We start from the raw sequence: 22,352 nt of genomic DNA on the forward strand, positions 1-22,352 counted from the left end.
TACACTGACAATCTGGCACAGAGCTGTTGTCTGTGGGCAGGTAAATGGAGGCTGATTAAAGGGGATGAGGGGCAGGTGTGCACACAGGTGCTGATCATATGACTTACTGTCACACTGTCATGACTTACTGGGGCACTTGAACAGACTGGGGCCATTGTTAATGTTGTTAGTAACACCTGGTCTGCCCCTAGTATGAGAAGTTAAAATGCTATAGGTGTTTCAAACTGACACGCATTGAATTGAATGGTGTGAAAACAAACTAAGATGCTGCTGTTGTTGTGACATGTCTGCATATATTGAGAAGTTATGATACATTAAAATAGATTTTCACATTGAAAATGCTCTTTGGGCATTTAAATAGTTTTTTTCCAGAGTACAGAGTACTGCATCGTAATTCAGTCCTATGTCTGTCTGTATGCTCAGTATGTTTTACTAAAACGGGTAAATAAATGACTTCCTCGGCAAAGCTCACACTGAACAATGGAAAAGATCTCTAACAAATCCACACACACCTGCTCATGCAGAGTTATGCATGAGGATTGACAATAGTGGATTTATATTTATTTACATTTATATTTTGTTTAAAATATAAATGTTTTAAATGTAAAATTTAGAGCTTATAGATGGACAAGACTGACACACTATTTAATCCTGCTAAAAGCACCATAAATCCAGTCAGACCACAGCCTTCTTTATGAAGGAGCAAACTACAGCTATAAGTTTTGACAGCTAATTTTTTAAGCTTGCAGTAGTGAGTGTTTGAAATGTACAGTAAACGATTTCAGATGAAGTATCATCAAGGATTAAAGTGGGCCAGAACACTCCACAATGCATTCTGTTATACCTCCCTTCTCTTTTCTCACTGTGGGCCAGGCTTAAGTGCCCCATACACAGGAAGCAACATAGCAGAGGAGAGACAGTTGAAGATAACGAGTTGACAACAGCTCAATACATTACTGAAGGTGTAATGATATATAATACTATTTGGATGATTAACATGTCATATAACTGTACTGGCTGGTGTACTTTTATCACAAAGGTTAGTTTCAAGGGGATAGCTGAAATGGTTGCAGCTCAGTGTGTTTAGGTATCATTGGTCTCAGTTAAAGTCTGTGTAAAGTAAAAATAAATATGTGTTCTGAGTTTTTCAGACCAAAGAAGATTAACCACCCAGTCAATTTTGAATGATTAAAACTATCAACAAGTTTATGAAGTTAGGCGTCAAATAATAATGAGCAGTTTTCTCAGCTTCAGGACTGGGGGTGTGTGTCCGCTGAATTCATGCCTACTTGCAGGAGTGTGTCAGATGATTAAGAAAATGACATGATTAACTTTGAAACACTCTGAGCAAGATGAATTCTTCTCTATCTCTCTGCTAGTGGTGCAAAGGTACAGTATGCTTAGGCCTCAGTGTGTCATCGAGCCACCCTTTAGGACCGCCCACAAAAAATCCTGGACTGAAAGTCTTTTCACATGTTTTCAGCAAACATGATGAGCAGGGGATAATAGGTAAAATATTTGCTGAGACCAAATAAAGTTTGATGAAAGTGGTTACAAAAGTTTTAACTATTTATTTTCAAAGTAGAGATATTTTTGACTTTGTTAAACTCTTAGTTAGCATGAACATGCAAAATCTAGTTGTGGCACAGCTGATCAGCGATAACCCCTTGAGTTACATTACAGTGTAGAGAACTCACTTCAGTGCAGCAGTAGGTCTATTTCTAGTTTCCTAAGTGCATCCTGCTCTCACACAACACCCTCTTTGTTGGCTAGAGTGCTTTTAGATTTTCCAATTTGCATTGTCGTTTAAATAACGGGATCTTTTTTGAAGGTGAAGTGTTGTTTAACTTTTGACGTCGTGCCAAATTGTTTTAGCTCAACGCAGTTCTAGCTTTCAACTTTGCGACGGTCGGAACTTATGATTGCTTTCTTAGCCATAAACAACCTTGTCAACACGCCTGCTTATCGTTTACCCCCCGGAAAGCTGGCTTATCCATGCCATTTCCCCCCTTGAAAAATGGCGATCCTCAAAGTAAATGAACATTTCGTTTCACAGTATCCATTCTCATTTCATTTCGCAAATGTGCTTAGCTGTTGCCACGCAACAATGCTTTCCTGAGCTAAACCCCCATCCCCTCCCCAGCCGCCTCTCCGCTCAGCTCTCCGTCTTAAGTCACAATGTCACACTTTCTTGCGTGTGGGGGCTAATTTAACAGACTTATTTTCTTTCAATTTTTTTTTTTTAATCTCAGTTGCTATTCGGTTCACGTAGGTGGAGGGTAATGAGATTGAATCTTGATGTGCAGGGCGCATCCCGCTGGCGTGTCTCTCTCGTCGGGGACTGGGGACAGTGTGGAGCCTTCCCTGATATTACCTCTCCCTGCATGAGAGGACGCTGGTCGCTCTGCTGCTCTGCCATCCCGCCAGGCGCTGATCCAATAAAGCTCAACATAAGGCTGTGATCGATACAGCATGTCCCACTACCATGCACCCCTCCACTTTCCTTCATACACACTTATTAGTTAGGGAATAATTGATCGCCCTACTGTTCATTATTCCTTTGATTTGGGGCTTTCATTAAATAGCTAGGGGCCAGCATGTGCACAGACTAGTAAACTCTTGCCGTCCACAGCTGCTGGGAAGTGAAAAGAGGCTTTAAGAGTGAGCAGGAGAGTAGGCTATGTGTTCTGGATATCATTGAGATTAAGGATATCCTGGTTCATAACTGCATAGTGCAGGAATAGAAAGATGAGACGGTTCCATTGGAGGAAAGTGTGTGTGTGTGAGAGAGAGAGAGAGCGAGGTATTGTGTGTATTTCTTTGTGTGTGTCTCTGTTTAAATTCATTATGTCCTGAAGGCATGCAGAGGATAATCTGCTTGTTTTGTCTTCTCTGCCTGTCTCGGAAAACAAACTTAATTTTTAACTGGTGTTTACTCCTGTCTTTCTTTCCGATCATTTACGTTCCTTTCTGTCCTTGTCACATCCTTCCAACTTCTGTGCCCCTCTTTACTTTTTCATCCTTGCTTTTTCACCCTCTCTTTATTTTCATATTTCTCCCCGCCTCTTCCCATCCTCTCTCACCTAGCTCCACACCGACATGGATAGGAATGATGGACGCACTAAGTATGTGCTGCGAGGCGAGGGGGCAGGCTCGGTCTTTGTGATAGACGAGAAGACGGGTAACATCCACGTCACTAAGCCACTGGATCGCGAGGAGAAGGATGAATACCGTCTCGTAGCCACGGCCACCGACAAGCAGACGGAGCGTGCCCTGGAGCCCTCGTCACAGTTCATTATTCGGGTGCAGGACATCAACGACAACCCGCCTGTCTTTGACGAAGGCCCCTACAGCGCCACCGTGCCAGAGATGGCAAATATAGGTACTGGCGGGAGGGTGGGTTTAGAACTTGGAGGAGCCATGGAGGAGGAAAGTGTGGAGCCCCAACGTGTTCAATATTAAATATCCAATGAATAAATATGAAATTCTGAAATTCTTAGAAACCCTATTTATTCATTTCATATTGAACCCTTTTGTGCTCCATTGTAGAGAAGACACTTTTTAGTTTCTGATTTTTTTAATTTTGTATTCCTGTGTCCTTTTACATACCAAAGGTTCTTGTACATAAATGAGTTTGTCTACAAGGAAAGCTGTTGTAATATGATCATCTGAATGTTCTGCTGTGATCTGACTCGCTCTGCAGTCCACAAAAAAACACAATTTGCTGCATGTCTCCCACAGTTATAACATGAATTGTTGTTGTGATGCCATCTGCCATCCAGACAGCAGTGAAGAGTTACATTTTTCATGATAGAAAGATGATTAACTTTAATCTTTAGACCAGAAGACAACATGGAGGTACTGTTATTATAGTAATATACCAGTTAACCTTTGAGCTAAGCTCAACATGAGGTAACATAATTACAATCCTGGGCTTGGTTTCCTGGTTGCTCCTCCGAACAGAATTTGGCCTTGGCCACACTTCACAAACATTTCTTTTTATCATCTTTCATGCTCTCTCTACTGTGATTGAATAATAAGAACAAAAATGGTATGAAAAAAGTAATTCTAATAGCGAGGACAAGAACTTACCTTGATTGAGTGGGTTATTGAAGTCACATTCTGTATACGAACTAAGGCTGCAGTTCTGCTGTTCAATCAGAATAAAGCACCAGCCAGTCACTTATGTCAAGCTCCAGAATGATGGATGTCCCCCTTGACCACAGCTAGACAGTGTTTTTTTTTTTTATTTCATTCTCAGAGGGATGAATGTCTAAAGGTATTTATTCAACAGCTTTCAATTGGTGCCTGTACAGCCTGCACAAAAACATGACTTATACTGACAAGAATGTGGAATATTGAAAAATGCAAAATATCAACCGGTAATGGACTGAGTGTTGGAAATTTAAAACCTCTAGTAGATGAACTGTAATATAAACACCTATTATGCGAAGCACTTAAAGTGCAACATGAAGTAATATTTCACAACAAACACAATGAGCATGTTAATGTAACCAGAGATGTCTTTAGTGTGAGGGTTTGACAGCTGCAGCTGTACAGCTATTATACAACACAACACTGCCATAGCATTAGTGCCTGGTAGGATTTTATTCAATGTTCACAGCTTTTTAGCCTCCTTAAAACTGAACTCCAAAAAAAAAAAAAAAAACCTGCTCCAGTTCAGTAGGTTCAATACATGGATAGTTTTCAGAAAAGTTCAGTGAGGGAGAGTTTATTTACAACTGAACCTGAAGCCTGAATATTGCATCTAAAATCAAAGCAGCTCGCAGAGTGTACTCCAGCTGACAAAAAGAATTCTTGGGTTTTGATCGACAGTGATCTGAAGTTGTTGGTTTTTATTCGTGTGTGACAACACTGCGGTCGCAGCATATGCCGCAATCTCTATGATTATGATGTCACTGCTCCACATTTGGAGCATATGACTTATTAATCACAGAGTGCCTTCATGTGTCACAAAACACACTTCTCTACTAATACTCTCCTCTGATAGACAAAACGTACAAAACTCTGAAGGCCCTGAAATCAGTTTTTGCATTATGTTATGGGATCCGTCAGTGTAAATAATAATGTGATGTAGTTCTGTGCACCAATCAGGACTGAACATTTAGGGAATTGGTGGGTTGTTTGGTGAAGCCGTGCATAGAGTACAGTCTTTTGGGCCGATTTGCCTGAGATTCAGAACCTCTCAACAATTAGAGGAGAGATCTGGTCCAGGAGCTTGGTTGATACTGACATTCATTCTGTTTAAAAATGTGAGTAGCTCAGATCCATTGTTAAACCTCCCTAATTCCTCACAGACCCATGATTTTTGTTTGATATTTAGAATGTAAAATCAGTATGTTTAGGTCTGTATTGGAGCATGACCTTAATATCTAATTACAGAGGCATGTTATAAGGAGACAGATGTAGGCTAGTGTTAGCTAGCATACTCCTGTGTGCAGTTATTAAAACAGTTAAAAATTCACCTCCACTTATCAAAATTTGACAACCTATTTCCCCAAACATTTTCTCATTCAGACTCGTTTAGCTTTCTGCTTACAGCAAGTTACATCAGTTTTCATCTTGTTTACATCTGCTTCCCCATGAAATCATGCAGGCTGGTGTATTGCTCCCTCTGGCATGAGAATCTTTATAATATCCTGTAGTGTAACGTCAAAATCGGTTAGGTTTTTAAAATTCCTGTAGCCTGCGCCCGGCTTTACAAACCACAACCATACAATCCTGATGAAGATTAGTTGAGGATTTGTTTGTTAATTTATAAATGATAAATAAATGGTACCTAAAGACATTTATTTTATATTATGTAATGTATTTCTTATTCTATTTGAAGGTTTTCAGAGGCTTTAATGCAGCATACAAACATAAATCATCAAATAACCAAACACAAAGTTTAGGCTACTATAAGAAATGATGCCTTCTATTCTCACATTGCTAAACTCTATGGTAAATTATCAGAAGCACACAAGGATAGCTAATAATAGCGTTATCAATTATTGTCAACACTATGGCTTATATTCAAGGTTAGGTTATACACACAGTGTGTAAGTCGGGAACTCATCTGTAACATTAAATGGGTCTATGTATGTCTTGGCAGTTTCATTTTATGGAGCCTAACTGATATTGTATTCAAAACAAGCAACATCTTATGCCTCAAGCAGTTGCCAAATTATAGCACTTAATATACTGAAATATAATTAAGTAAAAACAGAGATTAACCTGTTCTGGCTCTAATGAATGAACAACTCAATGATGCACGTCCATATGATATGTTAATAAGAGGCTGCTATGCCGTGTTTCTCTTTAGGCTTGTGGACTTTGGCATTGGCACTCTGCAAACGTTTACTCATGTTAGGAATCTGGCAACCTGTCTGGCAGGTGCGAGAAGGAGGAAAGGAAAATATTCTCTTTATAGTTTCAACAGAGCTTTGTGTCCATGTAGCGCGAGTCCGAATACAAGCCTCTGGGGGTTCCTGGGTGCCCTTTTCAGATTGTAACACCTAGATATAGTTTCCAAAGGGCCTTCAGTGCAGTTACAAGCTAAAAGCGGCACATAGTGAAGGACATTTTTCTGCTATAGTTTCTTTATATGTAGGCCACCTCCCCTAACTCCAGTCTTATAAAAAACATTTTGTTTTATAGAGTGCATATATGGTGTTAAACCGACTTTGAATGCAAATCATACGTCTTAGTTTTGATACGTCAGAAGTTTTATATGAGTACTGAAATCCACCCAGTCTTCACGTTTTGTTGGGAGCAGGCAGGTCAGGTGGTGCTATTCAATTTTATTACTCTTTTGGCATGAAATTGCATCTCTGTTTTTCCCTCAGACCAGACAGAGAAAATTTCATGGCTGGCATTGGCAGATATGTGCACACAGACTTCTCCAGTTCCCCCAAAATCAAATGCAAATGGAACCACAATTTAAGTGCGATGCAGGCAGAATCTGTAATGTTTTTAGATCAGTGGATAATTTTGAATAATTCTGTTGCCAGAGCTGCTTGCAGGATATATGAGGCCTTTCCATTTTTGTTGATGAACAACCGTCAACCATCATATAGCAGCAGGAAAAACACATGTGCAGCTTTTAATTATTAACATGCATGTCAAACAGTTTGGCACTATAACGATAATAATGTTATTATTAAGGGGAGCTCCCATGTTATGTAATCACGTAAGTGGCTTAAACAGACTGTTGTTTTTACCTCAGTGTTTGCAGTCGAAGCTTGATTTTGTGAACTAGCTGAAGACAATACATTTAATCATTTAAGCAGACAGAAATATAAGCATAGAACAGAACAAATAGAAACAGCTTGTATTGTGCTACATGAAAAGAAGACATAAGCTGCCTGTTATGGATGCTGTACTGTATATTCATATTTGAGGCAAATATACTGTTGCTGCTGCTTTGGGACTCTTTTGAGAGAAGAGCAGTTTTCTACCAGCTCTCGGTTCATTAGGAAAATGTCTGCCATGCTGACATGATTGGCCATAACTGAAACCTGCCCGGACTCCAACTCAGAATAATCTATTCCGCCCACTACTACTAATCTATTCCTGCTACTAATACCATGACTTCACCCTGCTCCAATCTTTCTTCCATATCACACTCTGAACCAAAATCACAACAATTAACTGGACAGTTCCACCTGCGCTCACACAGTGTAATAAAAGAGAGCCTTGAGTTAGTGAAGCAATACACTGTGAAATGATTTTACCTTCAAAATGAATAAATTCAACCAAAACAACGTTCATGGTTAAAAAGGAAAGTGGGTTTCTGGGGCAAACGCCTTTTAAAATCCATCAAAGGTCTACCTTGGAAAGTTCCGCTGGTAGAATATAAAAATCTATAGTAAATCTGAGGGAGTAGTTTTGAATAAAAACATGAACACTGTCCTGTTTCCTGTTGGCATTGATGTATGGCAGTGTCTGTATATCAGATAATGTTGACCCTCCCAAAAAAAACCCCACAGTACTCTTCATCAACTAAATTCATGAGAACAGTGTGGAGTCAGTCCTCGAAAGCAGAGAAAGAGATGTCACGAAATCGCCATTTTCCAAATTAAACAGAAAATTACGGAGGACTATAAAATTATCTGCCACTTTGAGAAAAAATCATGTTGATTTCACATTTGCTTGAAAAGCCATGACAGGGTACATGTCACAGCCACAGTGACCTGGTAATATTTCTGTGACCGTAGACAGATTGTGCACAATTTTGACGGGAGTGCTTGGAATAGGAATGAAATAAGAGGTGCGGGCGGAGATTTTTGCACTCATATTGCACTGAGATGTTGGAGTGACAATAAGTGCCTGAGATTGTAATTCAGTGCATGGCTGCAGAGTGCCTGTAGGAAACAGTTTGTATGTACAAAAAGTACTCTAATCTCCATTTAAACTCCGCTCTGCCCCTTAAAAATGAATCCTACTTTGAGCAGCACTCTTGCCTTTTTAAAAGCTGGGAGAATAGCTTTCAGGAAAAAATTTGCAGAAAAGAGGGTATTATTTTAACCTGGTTAGTTTAGAAAAGTTCAGCAAATTTGGCCTGAAGTCTTCGCCATCTGCCTCTTGAATGTTTTTTTCTCAAACATCAAGGTCCCTCCCGAGCTGAATTGTTTAATTCAGATTAGAATAATGACCCTGCCAGTAGCCTGCCGGGGCAGGGCCCGAGGAGAGTGGGTGATGGAGACGAGCACTACTTAGTAATCCTATCAGCTTCCTTATGAGCGTCTGCTCCTCGTAGCAGCTCAGTCTTCAGATTGAGTTGTTCAGTCAATCATGGATTCAATATTTACTTGACGATTCAATATTTACCAAGGCGCTTTGGAGCGCGTGTGACCGAGGAGATAGTGCTGCTGTGAGGATCCTATCAAAGACTCGTTACATGAGACATTTAAGGGTGAGAGTGGAGGGAGAGAGGAGAGGCGGGGGCTTGGTTTGTCATCTACGGCAATGAGACACTGATGCAAGGTGCGCTGGAAGTAAGCCAGTACTTTGCTTCAAATGAGTGTCTGCAAAGTGTTTTGTGTTGGTATAAACATCTTGCCAGATGTGTATCTGCATTCTGGGAGATACTGAATCACATTTAAAGTTTAACCTTGAGTATAGATGTTAAAATGTAATCTATATACTGAGCATGTGTATATATCTACATCGATTTTTATTCCTTTTCACCAGAGGACAGATGTCTTATGGTAAGACCCTGCGTACCAGAATGATGCGTGGCAGTGTGAATATTTGATCCTTGAGGAGTGTGACTGGCTGAATAGCAGGGCTGGCAGGCTGCATACCAATAAGCCTCCACTTACACTTGTTGCGTCAACCTCAGAGCTAAACTGTCTGATCCCTAAGTCTGATTAGTTTTTACTGCGGTCAAAAGAAACATCTTTGTCTGCTTATCTATTCATGTCTCTTTGCACATATCTCTAATATCTATAGTGAGAAAAAAAAAAGTCTAAAACATAAAGGGATTCAATAGCAGACTACTTTGTAGTCTTTGACTGCTTTGAAATCTAAACATAAAGTGCAGATAGTGCAGGAATACTTAAAAAAAATGTTTTTAAAGCTGACTAGAAAATGTGTGAAACGGGAAAGAAATCAAAACTGAGCATGAATTTAAAAATGACCAAATATCTGAAAAACAAAATAAAGGTGTCTACACTCCTCTCGACTTAGTCTCCATGTACTGATGTACGCAGTATGTACTTTGTACTAATACTCATATTATACATTTGCAAATAGTAAACAAGAAATCAATACGTCAAATTATGCATCACATGCAGAGACAGCCATCAGTCACGCAGCTCTAATTTAACTTCACACAGAGATTTAAAGTTGAAAGACGAAACTGTTGAGATGATTGATGTCGAAACAGGCTTGTTTACAACATGTCTGACTGCTTATGATTCTCACATTGTTGAATCATATTGCAGTCTTGTTGTGTGTTCATAGTATAGTACAGCAGTGTATATTTTCTTAACAAACTCCTGAAAATATGGGTGACGGAAGTGAAAAGGTGATCAAAGAGCACCAAAACAACAATTTAAATTGGTACAATAAAAGTCCTGGATTCAAAATCTTATTGAAGTTGAAATGCAAAAGTTTGCTTGACCTTTCTCTAATTAACTCCAAAAGTTATTTAAATGGAACCATCAGATAAGTTTAGAGGGGGCATATCCTTTTGGAACTGTTAACAACTCAGACAGACAAAACATAGACAAAAAGGCTGGGAACCACAGGTTTAATCTTTAGTGAGCATGTCCAAAAAGGTAATTAGTAACTCCAGCGTTCCCTCTGAAATGTAGGAGAAATAAAATGGAAATATTCATCAATATATTCATACTTCAGTAAATGATACTTACCACCACTGATGGGTGGTAGCTCCAAAAATAGAACCCAAGTTGTAATAAACTGGAATTATCCTTAATTATGTCACTTTTCCAGTGTGAACACACTCAAAACCTGCTTAGGATTAATATGTAGCGCTGAATCTCCCTCTCGTACACACACACACACAAACACACACAAACCCTCTCTTTCTCCTTCTCGAGCTCTTCCTGGTGCAGTCTTTACAGATCTAAAAATCTACCATCTGTCAGTAGCCCCTCTGATTCTTAAATACCTGTAGCGGATCACCAACCAGACGATCTCCTTTACTTTCACACCACACACATACACACACACACACACACACACACACACACACACACACACACTCCATCTTTTCCCATAGTGATACTGTCATGCTTTTGATCAGAAATAAAGTAGCAGCTGCTCCCACAAATCCCCTTCTTCCTCTTAACGATTCCAGCCCCACGAGGAATACCACCTGCATTTTTCTATAAAATAGAGAAATAAATACTAAAAATATGAAATGAGTTTTATTATATTTAATATATTTCCATGTTTTTACCAACACCCGCCCCCCCCAAAAAAAAAAAAAACTCCCCATTAAATTCACACTTCATGAGGCGTAGAAAGAAGATTAACGGGAGTGAGGGGGAGACGGAGGCCGTTGAACGGACAGACGGTCCGATTGAAGAGGGGAGCTAAAGGGAATTGGAGACGGAGATGAAGAGAAATGAAGTGAGACAGAGGAGGGGGATGGGGGGGTAAAGTATTTGTCACACTCCCGTTGAAAAGAGATTGAAAAAGAAAGAGATGGGAGTGGAGGTGACTCATATAAAGCTTTCTTATTCTCTTAACTCCTCTGTATCCTGTCCACTTAGCTGCTCCAGCTCGCCCTGTTTTGACCCCTTCTCTCCACTTTGCTTATTTCCACTTTTCTCTCTTATTCCTCTCTCTTCTTGGCTTCCTTTCTCCTCCTCTTCATTTTCTTCCTACCTTGTCTCCCTCCCTTGCAGGAACGTCTATAATCCAAGTGACAGCGACAGATGCTGATGACCCGACTTATGGGAACAGGCCAAGCTAGTGTACACACTGGTGCAGGGCCCCAGTACTTCTCGGTTGATCCCCAGACAGGTGAGTGTTTTTATATATATCGTGTGTGGTGTGTGTGTGGTGAAATGTAGGGATGCGCAGATGTTGGAAAGCTAATACACACATGCTGCACAAAAGCAAATATACTCAAATGTTGAAGTGCAAACACACATACAGTTTGAGCAAACAAGTGAATTCTGAGCTGTGAACACTCACCACACACACACACCAACCCCACAAACACACAACACACAGGATGGACAAGAATGGACATGATAACACACTTTGGTACACGCAGGGTGCATTAGCGTGAAAACCACAGGTGGAGCTAAGCACCGAGAATTTGTGGAGCGCCAACAGAGAAACCCACATCTTTTTTTTCACCACGCACCCACCACACACACACACACACACACACACACACACACACACACACACACACACACACACATCAAACTAACCCCTCCTTCCCCTGTGCATCCTGATTCTCTTGTCACACTTAGTCATCAATCTTTCTCCACTTCCCTTTTCCCTCTTGTGTCCCTCAAACATCCTTCTCTAAAACACACAAACACAACAACACACACACACACACACACACACACACACACACACACACACACACACAGACACACAGTCTCTTATGTACTCAGACACATATCTCCCCTCTCCCAGTGCCCCCCCCCCTCTTCGGGTTCACTCCAGTATAGGAGGTAGAGAAATGATGGCAGGGCCTGTGTGCGTTGAACAAAGCACCAGCAACAGCCAAGCTATTATTTTCTGGATGAGTCAAAAACAAAAAAGACGTGTTCAAAGAGTTTGTGAAATACTACACAGACAGATTACAGGGTTCCCAAAGGACCTGTCTGCTGCCTAGCCTGCGTGTCACACATGTCACCCAAGGGCATAAAGTTTTTGGATGAGCGAAGCTGAGGGCGGATGCTTTAATTTATTTATTTTATTTTATTATGATTCTTTTTTAGCATCATACTCGGAGGGGAAGTCATTGCTGTTGGTTTACTCAGAAATGAAGTACTAACTGTCTATATGCTGTTTTGATTGACAGTGCGCATATGAACGCTTAGCTTTAACTCACGACGAGGTGATGAAAGTATTTTTTTTTTTACTCTGCATTCGCCCACATGTGGTGTGTTTATCTTACGATAGGTCACAAAGGTCACAGGTGGCAGACTTTTATCTTGCCATTGAAGGCCAAGGTTTAGTAATTGATTGCTTTGACATATGAGGACCTTCGCAACAACAAAGAGAGCTGCTTTTTTAAATGCTAATTGGGGAGTATAAGCCTTAATTCCACCCGGTGTGTATTAGCCACGACACTCTGATATTAGAGGGACTTTATTATTCTGAATGTGTCCGCTCTCTCCTCCCCCCTCTATCTCTCTTTTTCCAACATCCCGCCCTCGTTGGTACCATCAACCAAAGCTCTTTTTTCAAAACGTACACCCCATATACGGAGTATATTTCGCTCATATATTCTGTTGTTTGCTTATGAATCTGCTCACAACCTAGACATATTCCTGCTTGTTCGTAGCATTGCAAAACACCCGTGCTGAAGTGATTCACCTTGAGCTGCCAAGTCATCCAGGCTGGTGTTTTGGCTGATGTTGGGTGAGAAGCAGCCGGCACGTAGATGTGCAACATCCAATCACATGTAGCAGAATGAGGTTCAGTTACACAGAGGAGGTGAACGACTGTTGAATGCCTGTAAGTGATGTGCAATCCGGTGTGCCGTTAAAGACTGCAAGATACAGAACGTGGATTTTTTACGCTCCGTCAGCAGTCTGTCTGTCGGTGTTGGGTGATTTATCTTTTCCATATGAGCCTCTGGTTTGGATATGGCTATGTGGATGCGTGTGTCTGTGGACCTTTAACGGGACATTAAGTAATATATTGTCACTGTTCCAAATGGAACTCAGTGCTTCCTCAAAAAGTCAGAAAAGCTGTCAGATTGTCAGGAAAGCAGTCGGTGTCTTTTATCCTGATGACAGTGCGGTTTTGACATTGAGACAGGGTTTTGAAAGGGCTCTGAAAGCCAGAGAGGTTGAAGATGAACCCGATCTGTCATTTAGAGATAAACACATTTTAATTCCGAAAAGTGAAGCTATGAGCTTTTTACAACAGCAACAGCCTGATGATATTATTACTTGCATAATGATCGAGGAGCACTGACAGGTTTAATGGTAACGCTTACAAGCACACGTTTTGTGTTTATAACGCATCAGGTAAAGAATAAAATAGAGTCCTATTATTACAATGAGAAGTGCACTACAGAGCCTATATAGAAGTGGGCAACACTTTCTAATGGTGTCATCTTTTATAAAGGCTTGGTAATTGTAACTAATGGATTCACTGATGGAATACTGATTAATGTATTATTGCATTTCAGAATGATTGACAATTATAGACCAACTTCCAGATGCGGATTTCTGAGGCAGATATAATATGATATTTGAGGAGTTTAAAAGATGTTTTAATATAGTGACAAACATGCCGTTTAAAAATATTTCAAAAAAAACTTCATGTGATGAGATTTTCAGGATTTTTTTAAGAATGAATTAGCCAAATTGAGCTCAAGTTGCCAAATTATCTGGACTGTAGTTTCTTGATTTGTAATGCCAGGACCCCACCGGGCTTTGGTCTGTCCCGTGTGTCAAGAAGCGGAGCCTGCCAACTTTGGGTTAATTTTTACGATCGATCTTGATAAACTGTCTAGTTCTGGAGAATGTCCTGATCCTTTGTAATGCACTAAGTGAGCGCTTCTGGTGGGGTTTAAAACATTGACTGGCAAAATCAAAGCTCCGTGGTCCAATGAGATACAGCGTGAGGTAACTAAAGATTCGATGCTCATGCTCAGGGGTGAGATTTTAACAGTCGATAGACCAATGACTGAATTTTATTTGTCATATACCTAAATTTGTGGTATTCTAATAGCTCTTCTATCAATGATCCATAAGAACAACTTTTGGGGGTTACCAATGTTTTTAAAAAAATGATTGCTTTGTTTACCTAGTTTTAATATCACGAAACGGCTCCTGTAGTTACCTTCGTAAAAATGGGCTGCAGATCATCTGGGTCGACATCAATAAAGATAAGTTTATTGGATAAAGCAGAACCTGGATGCCTTTTTATGATGGGACGGTGGGTACCTTAACATGTAACTGCAGAGTTTGATTGAGTCTTTAATAGAAGGGTGCATGAGGCTCTCAGTTCAAATGAAGATCAGATCTGCTGTTATACAATGTTGAATAAAAGGCATTATAAAAGAGTTCACGGTGTCGAATAAGATGCCGGCACTCATAGAAGGTATCTGTTAAAATCAACTGATATGGAGTTTTACTACTGAAAAAAAGACAACAATTGTCTCTTCATTTCATTCAATTTTACATAAGGGAAGCTCAGTCTACAGTCATAAATGTTATGAACAAATGACTTCACATGGGAGATTGGAGGGAGAATCCAATTGCAGTAAAAGGATTTATAACATCAATAAAGCCGAGAGTTTGTACAGCGTGGTAAACCAGATTAGAAAGTCTGCTTCTAAAAAGGAGGATACCGGAAAACTGCCTTGATGAGAAGATATAGCTATCATGATAACAAGATGTTGTGAAGTACATCTCGATGTTATGATAGAAGATACTGTGTTAAAATATAACAGAGCTGGGTATAATCCCACAAGTAACAGGAGCTGTTGTGTTCCAAAACAAGAGCACAGGCCAAAAAAGTATATTTTAGAAGCGAAAGGTATCAATGGTACTGGGTTAGCATTGAGGTCTAATATTGATCAAAAAAACACTTTTCGTCCCCCACAACATAATGGTCAGTGTGGTGCCATTGATTGCCACAGTAAAATTCCCAAAAATGTTATACCCTGCTTGTAAAAAAAAATGCTATCATTGCACCCAGGAAAATGATCTACCATTTGTGTGTCTTGTTGATGGGGGTCCCAGGTATCCTGGGGCGCACAGGCGGTAAAGCCCGACAAGGGACAGGGAGACCCAAGACCAGGTAATACTGGTGTGCTGCTGTCATGGCTAAGAGACCATGGGAGGCCAACCTGGGAGGATTATAGGGGACCAGAAACCACGTGTCCTGATCCAGGACTCACGAACGTCAAACAGACAAGCCATCCGACGCTGCACTCAAAGTGAGTTACCCAACAGCTCATGCAGCCCCACAGGGAACGAAATGACTAAATACCAGGAATAGACATATTAAGAAAAAATGACTCTGGTAAGGACATGCATGTGCTTTTAATGTGCACAATCATAGATATAATAATATGCTACCAAAAGAATCTAGCGCACACCCACAGTCACATGTACACACACCCCATGCGGAGTCTTACAATGACACTGTTTGCAAATAACTATCAATGATGTTTTTGTTTTACCCAGCTGGGAGTCCAGATTAGCAGGGCTTTCACCTAATTAAACAATGGCGTACAATGGAGCTGAATCATCACTGTATAGTAACAAAAAAATGGACTTTTAACTACTGAGTTGTGTTTGACGCTGTAACTTTCTATAACTCTAAGTTTATGGAAAACGCGCATGTGTAAAACACGCATTATGCTGCCAAACTGCACATAAACACAGTTGTTTGTTTTTGCAACCAAGAAGTGCAGAAGAGTTCCAGATCACAGATCTTGGACCTGCCAGGTTCTTGTCAGATGTTTGCACAGCAAGCGTCAGGCGAAGGAGGCTCCTGCGGGCTGGCAAAGTACCAACAAATCACAAACAGATTCACCATGTTTTCACTCTGCGCCTCTGCATGAGAGATCACTGCTATTTTCCAACCCTAGGCCGTACTTTTGGCAGATTAGTACGAGGAAATAATCTGACAGCGCCCGAAACATTTTGGTCCAACATATTGGCTCCCTAATAAGTCTTTGATAATGTTAACTTAATTTAACTGTTTGGTGCTCATGAATTATTTAGCGCAAGTGATAGATGGAAAAGGTCGGCTTCCTGTGTACTCTGTGACTTATACTGTTATAATGACAATGTAAATTAGGCCCTATCACCATGCGGGCCTGCTAATAGTGTTTGCATTCAGTGAAACACAATTGGACCAAATGAGTCTTTTTACATAATGGCTGCTGGTCGCCACTAAGATTTTTGGTACATCACATTGGATGTAAATTAGCATGATGGTCCTGGCCGGACATTACCTGTAAAATCAATTGTTTATAGTTACCAGAGAAAAGGCGTGCGATGGCATATTGCAGCACCTGCTTTGCTTCTTGTGTGTGTTTGTTCGTCTGTTGTTGGAGTGTCACATTGGACACCATGTCCAACCAATATGACTTCCTCCAACACTCAAGTGTAGTGCCTTTGATCACCACCTAAGTGTCAGGGAACCAAAGGCCTTGATGCTCAGTGTTTTTGTACATCCTTGTTTTTTTTTTTGAAATATCATCCTTTCTGTCCCCCATTTTCTCAATCTATGCAAGCTAAGCTCTTCCAGATAATTGCTGATCCATTTCATAGGCGAAGCGATGAATATAGTAGCAGCTTTTTACAGTTCACTCATTCTTAGATGTTTTAGAACTTGGTTTAGGAGAAGAGTATTAAACAGTAGAACTGAATTGAAGATGAATAGATATATCACATCATCCTCATCTTTCATTTTCATTTTTTTTTTTTGGTGAACAGCAAACTAAATGCAATTTAAAATGGATTATTTTTGATTATTAACACAAAGAAACAATTGTATTAAATATATTAGCAAATTAATGATTTGTTCAAACATGAAATGAATCAAAGATAAAGCCATGACATCCTCCCATGGTTGGCCAACCATCCACAAAAGTCCAACTTTCAAATCTTCTGAGTCGCAATTGACCATGTGCGAGCCACATAGGCAGGATGCTTAAACTTAATCAATAATATTCAAATATAAATCATATTTGAAAGTGCGCTGTTATCAGCTCAGCCTGTTAGGCTTGCTTAAGCTACATGTGGCGAATGAGTTCAATCTACCCAAGACTACAGACTCTTGAAGATGATCATCTTAAAAATGAATTTGAGCGCTGTTACAAACAGTCGGCGTAACCACCAGCCTTTTGTTACACCGAGAGCAGAAAATCCCGTAGCTGGGGGAGGCCGGTCCAAAAACTGACATGTGGGCAATCACCGAATCAGGGGAGTTTTACACTATGGGACCCCTACAGTTTCGTTCGGCACATTTAAAAATGGGCCTGTCATGTCTGCTTTTAGGAGAACAAAACACAACAAGTGTAAAAGGGTGATTTAAGTTGATATACTTGCAGACTGGCAAAAATGAAAGCGAGATTCTGAAATGTGTGGGTGGTAAGGCCAAACGAATAAAAAAAATATAATAAAACTCGCCCTTGACATCCAGTCTCTTAAAACAAAAGGACAGAGGTTGGCACAAACGCAATAACCTGGTGTCTCCAGACAAAAGAAAAGTTAACTACATGACTTTTTTCCTATATCTGAACACACAGTCCAAAAAGCAGCAGATAACAAGATCAATGAGAGTGGGTGAGCTCCTCGGGCAATGCTCCTTTTGAGTGCCCCGAATGATGAATTGGCCACTCCGCAGTCTGAGGAAAACCAAGAGCAGCATGAACCAGACTGCAAACAGGTAGAAGGAAATCATGGCTGTTAGTATCTGGTGGGAAAAGCAAAAAAAAGAAGAAAATATACACACAAGAAGTATTGTGCCCCCGGCTGACACAATAACAGCAGAATTTTGCAACTATCTGTTCCAGTGGCAACTCATGGATGTAGGATTAGACGCTGGATGACGTTCCAATACGAAGCAAACCTTAAAACATGATGATTGTCAGGAAAACTCTGGGTTGCAAAGTTGGTTTTGTTTTTCGAGGTGGATCATGGGCAGGCGCAAGAAAGCAGTTATAGTAAAAACAATGTAAGATTTAATTTTATGTTAACAGCTGGATTAATATAGCAGCAACAGTTCTCATTCTTAGCTGGACAAATTACTGTATTTTTACCTCCTACAGCTTGTTAGGAACACTGTTAGTTATGTAAGTCATAGTTTAAATCTGAATTTGAAAAATCACACTCTTTAAAACCACGGTTTTTTTCTAAACGGGCAATCGATATTATTTGCAATAAAAACATATCGCATCATCGACGGGAGCAGGTAGCCCGAGTGCAGTGTTGAGTAGATGATGAAGATTTCTAGCCCAATAGACTGTTGGCTTTTAAGTGCCAAAATTTAACTAAGTATGTCCTAAGGTGGCAAGTTTTCCGCCTGGTCGAGTTGAAACCCCCATCAAAGCGGCTTTTTGTGCCGTCTGTCTGAACACGGAGGGCCTTCCTTGGAGGAAAACTGGGCCTCATTCTGATCTGTCCCTGTGCTGCTCTGAAACCTTACAAACCTCCTGCTATTGCCTCATGCCTGCCATCAATGTATGTGCTTTAGTGAATGCACTGATTTTAAGCCGACGCCTGTGTTTGTGTGTTGTTTTTGTTTTGTGTGTATCCTCTGACCTGGCCTTTTTGTTTTCCCTCCTGTTGTGTTCCTCACGGGCACTCACGCACTCACGCTCCCTTGTGCTGCGCGAACACCATCCAAGCGAGCCCCACCGCCGCTCTCGCAATTTACACCCAGGCTTTTTAAAAAGACACCTCAAATCCGGCCTCTGCGTCTCCCAAGGTCGACACTGCTTTTCCTTGTGCATTTACAGAAGGAGGGGAGTACAATGAGGGTTTGTATGAAGCAGTATTGGCTGTATAATTAATAGCCTTAACAGAAGAAGAAAAAAAAAAAAACAGCTGCTTGCTTTGTGGTCTGGTCTTCTCACGCGCCCTAGAAATTCTTCCTAGCCAAAAAACAAGATTCCAGGAAGAGTAGGTTTTGTCCGTGGTACGGTTTTGTGAACGCTGTCATGGGATGCCCTTATGCCAGGAGGAGGCCATATGCGCGAGAGAAAGTAGAGGCTACTGTGCAGATTGGTAGTTTTGTTTTCCTTTCTGTAAGTAAGTGAAATAAGTGGAAAACGTGGGATATTTTTTCAGACGCGTCATTGGCAAACATAATGCTCTAACAACACTTTCCTTTGGGTCTCATTTATCCAATGGCACGCACCGTGCACGGAAAGGTTTTTTGGACAGCCAACCATGGTTTTTTGATGCTTTAGCTCAGCCGTCCTTGAGGCAAGAAAAGCTTTAATTTTATTTCATCCACAGCAAAGGAGCTTTTAAAAGGTAGCGGGGCTTTTTGAACATTGAAAGGTGAAAAATGATTTAGACACAAGTAAGTGTTTTTAGCACGGTAACACGTAAAAGATTTTTTGAAAGTCCGTATCCCAGAAATACACTTTTTACGCTCCCTGCGTTTTCACATTAATTCAATAAGGTGAGAGTGCAATAATTGTCACTGGGAACTGTCAGATTGTGAACAGATTCATTTTCTTTTAACGTCCCACCACTTCCCAAAACTTCAAGTAACAAGGCAGATTGGGGTAAAATTGTGCTAAAGGGGAGTTTGTATTAACCAACGTATCATTCACGTCAACCCCTGCCGATTAAGCTCTTTTTTAATATGGCAGTGTGGTGGTGGAATACAAGGGTTGGGTGGCTAATTTTCTGAGAATAAACAGGGGCGTTGGGTATCAAATCACGTCTGAATTATCAACTTCCTGTTTCAAGCGTTCAGGATAGGTATAGTGGATGACTTTCCACTCCTCGGCTAATCCATAGGGAATTAAATGGTGTGGGACTTCCCCACACAGCATCTAGCTTTGTAGAACGGGCACTGGTGTCGTCGTTTGGCTGATGTGAAATTTCATACATACCCTTGTTCCATGTAGTCATTTATTTCCAGACATGTTTTTCCAGTGTACTGTACTGAATAATTTATGCTGTGTGTACTCCACAGCTGAATTCTCTTCGGGATAAATTGAAATGAGGCTAGAGCATGGGCCTGGGCCAGTGTACCTAAAAATAGATGGCTACTTAATTTAAAAGAACAACATTTTTAATTGAACCACTCTGGAAAGTAGGTTTATTAGGGATATAATGTGCGCGGTAAAGGGGATAAAAGAAAACAAGAATATTGACATCATTAAAAAAGAAAAAAAAAAAAAAAAAAAAGGTCCTGTATTTCTATGAGGCATGGATTAATCATCCATTAAATATATCAACAAAAGCCAGCAGATGTTGGCAGCCATCATTACTCAAGCTTTTCCACACTGTTTTTTCCTCATCTTTTTACATATAGTGCGAAATTAAAAATGCAATATTGGCTTGTAGTTTCATAAATTTCTACACTGACACGGAGGAAAAAAATGTGACAGCTCAAACAAAAAAAAGCAAGGTAGAAACACACTTTCATATCTTAAAAACTAATAAAAATAATCAGACCCAGTTCTCCTTGTTGTTTGAGAAAATGCCAAATATTGCAATATGTCAGGGAATAATAATGTCCATAGTAAAATAAGACACAAGCATCAATGCCATGTTTACATTTTTTTCCTCCTTTGCTGGTTAAATTAATTATAATAAAAACATATTGATGCACGTTATGAATATATAGTATTATATTATATTATATATAGTAGAGATATATATATATATCTATATATATATATAATATATATAAAATATATATAAAGATTTTTTGTATTGCAGTGTCATACCAAACCTTTAGCCCGTAGCAGTCACTCTTACAAACATAACTAGATTAGCTGTAACCCTTTTTAAACCCTTAATACTCAAATACTTCTCAAAATGGTTGGAAGATGCATCTCAAAATAAATACTGTCCCTAGAGTAACAATATGATTCCACACTCTCTATACTGACTGAATGGAGACTATAGGAAGAACCTTGGTTTTATCAATCCAATTAATGGTGGAAATATGAATTTGCTCAGAGGCGTTGCGCGACGCTGGATTCGCCTCACAAGGAAACACACCATGTATAGGCACAAACTGTCCCCAAACGCCGCACACAAAAACCAGAGTTGCCAATTCCGAATAAAACATTACCGTCCATCAAATAGTTTTAAAAAAGAGCACATACTTGGGAATAAAAAACTCTTTTGCTCTCTGGCTGTTTTCTCTCTATCTCTCCATGTATATACAATATAACTGTAACTGTAAAATCAGTTACAACATTTATAATGTTCTATATGTCCAGTGTATAGATTTCAGGGCATCTAGTGGTGAATTTGCAGTCAGTGAATACTCCTCGCCTCACCCTTGCCTTAAAAAGCATAAAGGACAAACTATAGTGGCCGTGAACTTGCAAAAAAAATCCTTAGACCCTATTCAGGAAGCCATTGTCCTGTTTGTCCATCCTGGGCTACTGTAGAAAGGTGGGCAAAGCAAACATGGCACATGGTAACAAAAACACAACATTTATTTTTTTTCGGTTAAGTAAATAGAATGAAAATGAATATTATGCTATATTCGACACATGGGGGGTGTCGATTAGCTCAGTTGGCAGGAGCATTCGCCCCAAGGGACGAAGCCTTGCCACAGCGACCCAGGGCCTCGAATCCGACCTGCGCCGTTGGCTGCATGTCATATTCCCCCTATCTCGCTCTCCCCACCATTCCTGTCTCTCTCTTCATAGTTTAATTTTAACAGACCGTACAGCACAAAAAGGTGAGAAGGGGAAGCAAACTTTAAGTTTTATCCTGATAAAGCCTTAATTCTTTTTCCACTCCAAGGCGTTTTTAAAGTAACAGGTTTTGTTTGTGAGTAGCAGACTCACATTTTATTGGGGTAGATAGCTTAAGGTTGTCCTGGGCTATTTACATAATGTAAAATTCAACTCCAAGGTCCACACATTACCTTTTCCTGTGGCTCCTTATTCTGGTTCGAGTGAGTATAAAAGTACAAAAGCGGAAAAAAGTACATACCAAAATCCACAA

The 22,352-nt window shown here is 40.1% G+C and overlaps 1 protein-coding gene across 1 annotated transcript in view; it reads left to right on the forward strand.

Annotated features, from left to right (window-relative positions):
• The window catches only part of cdh24b (cadherin 24, type 2b), a 143,810-nt gene that overhangs the window by 63,364 nt on the left and 58,094 nt on the right, over positions 1-22,352 (forward strand). Inside the window, exon 3 of the mRNA XM_027283347.1 lies at positions 3,088-3,382. Within this exon, the coding sequence (XP_027139148.1) occupies positions 3,088-3,382 (295 nt within the window). The remainder of the gene's footprint in view (positions 1-3,087; positions 3,383-22,352) is intronic.

The sequence above is a fragment of the Larimichthys crocea genome, chromosome X, assembly GCF_000972845.2.
Source record: "Larimichthys crocea isolate SSNF chromosome X, L_crocea_2.0, whole genome shotgun sequence".
Taxonomy (NCBI): domain Eukaryota; kingdom Metazoa; phylum Chordata; class Actinopteri; family Sciaenidae; genus Larimichthys; species Larimichthys crocea.